General features: G+C 50.9%; 1 protein-coding gene across 2 annotated transcripts in view; it reads left to right on the top strand.

The window, feature by feature from the left end:
• Positions 1-2,992: 2,992 nt before the first annotated feature.
• RNF10 (ring finger protein 10) overlaps positions 2,993-8,332 on the top strand; it is a 34,264-nt gene continuing 28,924 nt past the window's right edge. For both annotated transcript variants that reach the window (XM_066199883.1, XM_066199882.1), the window contains exon 1: positions 2,993-3,525. In XM_066199883.1, coding sequence (XP_066055980.1) covers positions 3,366-3,525 — 160 coding nt within the window. In that variant the 5' untranslated portion in view covers positions 2,993-3,365. The remainder of the gene's footprint in view (positions 3,526-8,332) is intronic.

The raw sequence follows: 8,332 nt of genomic DNA, 5'->3' as shown, positions 1-8,332 counted from the left end.
GCCAGGTTGTTATTTCTGGCTGATTTGTGATGTTGTGGTGACAGTGGATGACTCTGGGCAAGCCAAGAGGCGTGCTGCCTGAGGGGGTTTGTGGGGCCCTCGGTGTTCCCGGTAACTGCGGGTCCCATCGTGCCTGGGCTCCATCCAGAGCCGGCCGTGGCTGCGGGTGACTCATGGCCATGATCCCGGCAGCAAAGGGCAGCAGCTGTGCTCTGCCTGGGCTGGTGGGAGCCGCAGGGCACTGAGAGCCTGCTGTGGGTGGTGTCACTCCAGCCAGAGAACGTGTGCTTAGCGTGAGCTGGTGTTTGAGCTGCTGCTCGAGCTGTGCCCCTGCCTGGCACACCCGGCCACTGCTGCCCAGGGACTGTGGGGCACTGAGGGCACGCTGGCAATGACAGTGCCTGTGGGGCTGCTTTGTCGCCATAGGACATGAAATAAAGATGCTTGACTCCAGTCAGAAAGCAGTAGAAATCAGATTATTTACAATTCATTCAGCCCTTTTGTAACACGCTTTGCTAAGAAGGCACGTTATTGGTCCATAGAACTGACACCTCTCCCATTAGCTAAGTAACAGAAATAGCAAACAACACCTGCTGTTATGGGAAACGAATATTGTTTAGCCAAGGTTGTTTTGGGAAAAAGAAAAACTGTTGAAAAGTTTCCCTTGGGAAGAGCTTGCACTTCTCAACCTCAGAAAATATCGGGTCCACACTGCTTGGCAGGTGGGGCTGGCAGGGGGTTGCTCCTGCAACTAAACCCTCTTCACTGCTTAGTACAGACATCCATGTGTGATCAGGCAGCTGTGGTGGAGGATACAGACATGCCCAAAGCAATGCAGTAGCAGCTTCTGCAGGGTCCATTTGGGCCGTGGAGAAATTGGAAGTTGAAAGAAATCATGGTCATTATAAAGAGGATAAATGTTTGATTGTAATGGCCTTTCGTGGAACACTATCCACACCAGACATCAAGGGGGAACACCACCTTGGAATAGTGAAATACTGTGGTCATGTGATTCTTCGGAGTTTTCCTGGGGCCTGGTATCACCTCTTAAAGAAATCCCTTCCAAAATCCGGAATACCTGAATGCTGAGCTTAATCCATAAGTCACCAAGGGGCGCTGTGGTTAGACAAGCCTGTGCTCCGTCAGGGACAAGCAGGAGCTACAGTAGCCCTTGGCCTGGGCCGAAGGCCGTCTGTCTGTCCCACGTCCTCCTCCTGGTGACGTCTTGCAGGGAAGGAAAATACGTGGAGCCTTGAAGATAAGCCCAGTGTCCTCTGTGTTTTTCCAGTAACCACAGCCTCTGCTGATAGCAGCTATCATACTGAGAAAAACCTCAAGATCTTCCCCGTGGGGGCTCAAAGCTCCTTGACCAACTGGAGGTAATGGCCAGCCGGGCCAATAGAACGAACCTAGGCTCTTGCACTTCTAAAGCAAACGGTGCTTTCAGGAGCAGCGGGAGGCTTTTAGCCGAATGCCCTCCCTGTTCATTACAGCGTCCGCAGCATTACAATTGTTTTAGGCGGAGTTAGGCCGCAGCCGCTCTCCCCGGTGTCCCCGGTTTACCGGGACCGCAGCGGCCGCGGAACCGGCGGCGTTCTCGTCGCCATGGAAACGGGAGCGGGCGCGCGGCACGCCGGGTGGGGAACGCCCCGCCCACCATCCCGCGTCTGACCAATGAGCTCGTGGGCAGCTCCCGGCGGTGCGGCGGCGGCGCGCAGGGGGCGTGGCCGGGGCGATGGCGGCCGGGGATGGCGGAGGGGCCGGGCCCGGGATGGCGGAGGCGCCGGGCCGAGGGGAACTGCGGGTCCCTCCGCTGCCCCCGCCCGCCCTGTGCCCGGCACTCCGGCCAACGCTGCCCGGCCACGGCCGTGCCACCGAGCGGCGCCCGAGAGCGCGCTGGAAATGACGATACCTGTGGGGCTGCTCCTGCAACTTGGAATGCTTTTTAGTATTGGTGACCATGTGTGATGTGACGGTTGTGATAAAGGACACGTACCTGTCTGAAGCGATGCTCTCCCGGCTGCTCTCGGTCTCTGGAGGAATGCAGTGTTGAGTGTGGCACTGCAGCGCGAGTAACGAGGGCAAGTTTTGCTGCTAAGATCTTCCTATTGAACACTGTCTGAACTATATGGTCGTTTTTATTTGGGCGAAGACTTCCTTGTATTTTTTTTTCTTTCCACAGCCAGCTAATTTGCTAATAAAAATGTTGTGTTTTGCTTTTAAAAGTTTTGTGTTTCTATACTCTCTTCCTGGTACTGCGTGTGCTATTTTGCTATTTCTTTTCTTTTTTTTTTTTTTTTTCAAATGTGGAGGAACAACTTTGTTAGAAAGTTGAGGGTTTTTTTCCCCTCAAATCCAGAAGATCTAAACACTGTGGTAACTACACTCACAGTTTGGTCAGTAATCCTAAGAATAATAGACCTAAATAGGGAAAAATCAGGTATTAAAATAAGGCCATTATGAGGCTTTTCTTAAAATACTATTTATAGATGCCCGTACGTGCTCCACACATACGTTTTTTTAAGAAGGTGGGAATTGCTCTCCCACAGAACTTGAAGCTCTCATCCCTAAAATAATGGAAAAGGCATCAGGAGATGCATTCAAGAACGCATTTTAAAGGTCATCAGAAATGGCTTTAGAATCTGAGCTGCCTTGTGGGTTTTTTTCCCCTTTTGCTTTGAGGGAAAAGTTTAAAAACACCACTTCAAGTAGGCCTGATAAGGTACTTTTTAAAGAAAAAAACCCAAACTTTTTCGGTTATTTGCTACAAATCGGTGGCAACGATTTCATACCGACTGATTGTCCGTCCTGTGGGGCGCTGCTGAGGCGGCGGCGATGCCGTGGGCGCCGGGCGGGGAGCGAGGGCCGGCCCCGGCGCTCGGGGCTCTGGGCGGGGCGCGGCCCGCAGCTCCCGGCGCGCCCCGCGCGGCCCCGGACTACAAATCCCGTCATGCCCCGGGGCCCCGCCCGGACCGGCTGCATCCGGGTCCGGCCACTGCTGCGGGCGACTCGTCGCCATTACGGGGCAGCGGCGGCCGAGCCGGGGCCGGTGCGGCGCCGAGCAGCCGGTGGGTGCCGGGGTGGTGCCGACCCCTCGGGCGGCAGCAGCGCCGGGCCCCGCGGGGCTCCGTGAGCAGCTCTTCTCTCTCCCGCGCCCGGAGCCCCGCAGGCCCGGCCCGGCCTCCCGCGGCCTTCCCCGGTTCGAGCGGAGCAGCGAGAAGATGTCGCCATGAAGGAGGCCGAGTCCGCGCTGCGCCGCCCCCGCCGGTCGCCCCCGCGGGCCATGAGCCTGGGCCCCCGCCGGCTCCGCCAGCGCCCGTCGTGCCCCCCCGCCCAGGGCCGCCGCTCGCCCGGGGCGCCCGTTGATGCTGCAGAGCCCGCCCGGCGCCACCCCCGCGGCCCCCGCCATGGACAAGAGCAGCCCCTGCGGCCCCGGTGCGCCCGGAGCCTCGGCCGGCAGCAAAGGGCAGCAGCCGCGGGCCCCCAGCGCCGGGCCCGCCGCGGGGGAGTCTAAGCCCAAAGGCGGTAAGGGCTGGCGGGGTGCGCGGGGGCTGCGGGGACAGGGGCCTCGGGGCCCCCTTGGGTGTGTGCGGGGCTGGACTTCGCCCTGTCGGGTTGTTTGTGTCTCAGCCGGGTGTAATAGGCGGCGTTTCAGGTCACTGCCTGTTTTTGGTTTCCTTCGCCATGCTCTTCCGGCTTTGCTCGCTGTTTGGTGGGCTGGGATTCCTGCTCTCCTCTTCCTTTAGGGATTAATGCTTCATCTTCATTAGTATTGGAGTAATCAGCTTGAGAGCTAAAGCCCTGGTGCTATAGTAGGACCATACATTCACCAGTGGCTGTGAGTAGAGCCCTTAACTTTGTCTTGTTCGGTGTTGTTTCGCCTCCCCGAGGGGGTCTGGTGTCCGCGTTCCCCTTTGGGCACAGCCCCGGGGTTTGGGTGACCTGCTTTGGGGGAGCTCTGAGTTAGCTGGCTGGTGTTTGCTCACCTGGCATTCGACCCAAAGTGTCACACCTGGAATTGCAAACAGCTGCTTCTGCTGACAGAGCAGTTTGTCAGAAGCTGGTGTGGTTCCTGTCATTCCAAGGTAAGACCTGAGCCCACTTAGCTCTCTGAACTTGTTTATAGGAAGAGAGTGTTCCTGGCAACACTTTTTTTTTTTTTTCCTAAAACCTAGAAATGGGGCAGTAGCAATTAAAATTGGTGATTTTAGTCCTTGAAGTATGTGAGAGAGTGTCAACAGGTTGCTACACCACCACTGCTGTGCTAATTTCCTTCCTCCTCAGTGGTTTGTTTCGGCTGTGTTACTTGAGGCCTCAGAGAAAGCAGCAGTGCACTCCAGAGGGTTAACAAAATAAATATCTGGGAGGTGTTTCTTGACTCCTCTTTGGACCTTCTAAGCATGATCATGTCCTGGGTAACCAAGTATTACCTGCTCTTCACCTGTATTAATTGACCTTCCACAGGGTTGACAGAAGTGGGACATGGGAGGTGATTCACCCACAGCTCTCCAGGTTGTGGTGCAACTGTGCAATTACAGTGAAATTTTAACTTCGAATTCAAACACTTGGAAGTCTTTTGAAGAACTTTTTCTGTCCCTGTCTTGCCCAGAGACACCTCTTCACTCCAGCTTCTTTTATAGTGGTGTGTGATGCTCTGTGGAGGATTATTCACAGAATACAAACATCCTTCAGGAAGGGGTTAGGATGATTTGTGCTGTGGCTGGTATCCCTTCGTGTAGAAGACACAGTATCTGGACTGAGGAAGGACATAAAAGGTCTGTTGTTCCAGCCCAGAATAAAAATGTGAAGTGATTTTTGTGGAATGACACCTTTCACAGGCTTGAAAAGGGCACTGGTAGCACAGGAGCAGTGGGAGAGAAGTCCTGAAGACTGTACTCTTCTAGTCCAGAACTTCTAATTAAAGAAATGCCAAAGCTTTTTAAAACTTCTTTTTTAAAATAAGACAGAGGAAAATCTTGTCATGGCATAATTCCACTTCAGTGATAGTTGTTTCTGAGCTGCAGTGGAGGGCAGAGGGAGGAGTTGCTCCCTTTACAGGGCGTCAAAGAGACCCAGACAAATTAGAATCTCTTTTCACAGGAGCACATGTTTATTTAGGAACATCTTAACTGAAAGGTCCTGAAAACATTCCCTTGGTGAAATTAGGGCAAACAGCTACAGAGGATGCAGCTGGGTAAAGCTGTGGCTATGTTTTCATGGCATGTCACCGTATGGAATCTTTGTCTTGAGTTCCTTATCACTGTCCTGGAGCTGATGTGGTTGGTGCACCCCTTTAAGGACAGGTGTAGGATGTGTTCTGGGAATCTTACATCTCTTCTGAAGTTGAAGGTAATTTTATGGAGCACAGACTGTGCTCAGATGGTCACTGGGTTAAATTCAGTCAAGCATTTGCCATTTGATGCTTTCCAAAGTTACCTGCTGGAACTGTCCAGCTGAGGAAATGAAGAAATGGATGTTCCTGAATCCTTCTGGTAGCTTCTCTTTCACTGGAAATTGGCTAAATAGAGTACTGTGTTTGTGGAAGTTTGATTCCTCCTGTCTTTCAAATTTGGCCTCAGAGACTAAATTAAATCGAAAATTTCCAACAGAGAAGTTTCTTTATGTTGTATTAGTGTGCCAACAGGAGTCACATCCAGTTGGAGTGGAATGAAGTAGCTGAGGCAACACAGGCTTGTTGGGGTTGTCTGCAGTCCTCAGGAGCTGATGGACAGTGTTAGTTGTCACAGATGTTCTGGGCCTTATCCCACCCCGTGTGAGCCGGCTGGGCTGTGGGAGCTGGGTCAGCTCCTGCTCACAGGGATGTTTGCCTTGGCAGCACAGCAGGGGCCTCTGTGTGTTTTCATGAAGCCACCCTGTGGCTTTAGTGTGATCCAGCCCCTTATGCAATGCTGCTGGCTTCAGCACAGCTCAGCGGAAAAGAGATGGAAGGAAACAGCAGTTCTCACCCTAACAGCAAACCAGTATTGCAGCTCCAGTGCCAGTGTTGTCACCTACAGCTGCTTCTGATGCTGTGAACTTCATCTCCTCTCTCTGGATCTTTGGAGATACAGGTCCTCTAGCAGCAGGAGAAACCACAGATCTCAGGGGTTGCTCCAAAATGCCAGAACAGTTTTATTGTTAGTGTTTTTAAATTCTACAGACAGTGTTTTTTATAAGTCTCTTGGGGTGTGAATGAGTAGATAAAGCCACACAATCTGTGTGTATATAGGTTAGATGTCATGGAAACAGCAAAAGGACTAACTGAGGACCTGAGTGAAGAGTAAGTACCTCACCAGCACTCTGGCTGTTGCTAACTCCTAATTTGCTAAGAAAACAAGCAAAAAAGAAACAACCAAATCCAAACTTAATCTTAAAACTGGGATCTCACAAGAGAGGATGGCAGTGAGAATCTTCCACTTTTCTCTCCCTGAGTGCAGCCTGTCCTGCCCTGCTCTTTGTGGCGGTGCTGGCATGGGTGATAGAAAGCAGAGGGCCCCCTGACGTGTGGCATGCTGGAAAGGCTGGAAGGAGCAGCATTGCTTAGAGTCATGGTGGGGGAAAGCTGTTCCAATTTACAGGTGCATTCTCCAAGCTCCTGGTTTTCTGCTGACCAATTTCATTGCTACTCTGATGGACCAGGCTTCTACTGAGGTCACTTATTCTCCTGGTGGTGGGGGTGAAACTACTGGCCTGTAAAATCAGGTTTGAAGCATTGTTAGATTGTTGCAGGGTCTTTTTAAAAAGGAGCTCTTTCCTATGAAGTGTGAGAGTCACTAAAGTGACTCCCAAAGGCTCTAGGATGTGCCTTAAAAGGCCCTGTAGTATGACAGGAATGTGTGTAAACCGTCTGACTGGCAAAGTTGGTGGTGAGTAACTCGATTAAAACTTTAAGTGGTAGGAAATTCTTCTGTCAGCTCCAGGGGTGAGTGTTCCTTGTTCTGGGCCTTGTAAACACCACTTTAGACTGACTTTTTTGAGTTGTTTCTTTTCCCTGTTTGAAGATTGCAGAGAAGCTGCAAAGTGGTACAGACACAACAAGTGTGTGCCCCTCTAGTACATTTGCTGAAATTCCAGATTTGAGGGGGTAGTTGAGCTCTAAACTGACAGTTCTGCTCCTGAGTAACTTAAGGACTAGTCCAAACCTCTTCAAAACAACTTAATTTTTTACCAGATACTCTGAGGTGTTGGTTAATCCTTCTTCCCTTCAAACGTTCTCAAAAAAGGTCTGTCTAATCATTCAGCCAGACCTGGTCACACCCTCAGTACTTGGCAGCTTCTGGTGTGTTTTTTCCTGATAACACTCAAGCCATGTCTTTTTAGCCTGATGTGCATTAAAGCACTGCCAGCTCTGCAGGCATGTGTTTGAGTTACACCGCTGTGGTTCTGACAGAGTTGGTTTAGTTCTGAATTAAAGGATCAACCTTTTGAATAGCAGAGTAAATGACCAGTTCTGATGATGAAGTTTCTCTGCAATATGGGCCTGTCACGTCGTGTGAAAGTAATGATAGTGTCCTGTTTTAGCTGGAGTTGCAGCCAAATAAGTGCAAGAAACAGCACAGAACCTGGTCCAACCACTTTTATTACTTAGTTTAGTCTTAAGAAGTTGGATCCTCAGTAAGGTACAATAACACACGGACCATCCTGTTCTCAGCTCATCTTTTCTGGGGGACAGATGGAAGAAAAAACTTAATTTAACAACAACAAAAGATACTTTATGTGGATGATCCCATTCCAGCTGTTTTAAATGCTTGGGTAGATGGGAAAGGGAAAAACTGGAAGCACTGGCAGCGAAACTGCCCATATGAGAAACGTGATCCTGAATCACAGGGATGTGTTTGCCATGTAGGATTTATGTTAAGGGGTGGGGAGGAAGACTACAAAGTGGGAAAAGAGAAACTAATAGGCTTTTATGAAATGCAACTAGATACAGTGTGAGGTCTTGCTGTTTGTGTAATGTTTACTGAGTATCCAGAGCGACTTTGGGGCTGGCTGATGTGGGTAGATGTCTTGTGGGGCCTGAGGAGTTTTGTTTCTGAGCTTATCACCATACCTCTGCTACAAATAGAACTTGGGGCAGGTGGTGGAAGTGCCAGGTTAAGCAGCCAGTGTGCAGCCTGTTGTGTACTCGGGCAACTCTGATCTTGTGTTATGACTACTAGAGATACCTTCAAAGCATTAACTGTGTTCTGGCAGTTTGATTTAGCAGCTGTTGAGGCACAGAAAACCCCTCTCAAGAGCTGGACTGATTTTTCTGCACTTTATTCCTGCAGTATTTTGCTTTGTGCTTCACCACCGTGTCCTGTGTTAGGGTCGGTGGTGTGCTAAGTAGTTT

The sequence above is a fragment of the Chamaea fasciata genome, unplaced genomic scaffold (genome assembly GCF_029207755.1).
Source record: "Chamaea fasciata isolate MVZ Bird 193981 ecotype frontalis unplaced genomic scaffold, bChaFas1.0.hap1 SCAF_18, whole genome shotgun sequence".
NCBI lineage: Eukaryota > Metazoa > Chordata > Aves > Passeriformes > Sylviidae > Chamaea > Chamaea fasciata.
The sequence above is the reverse complement of the archived record's forward strand: the minus strand, read 5'-3'. Positions and strand labels throughout refer to the sequence as shown.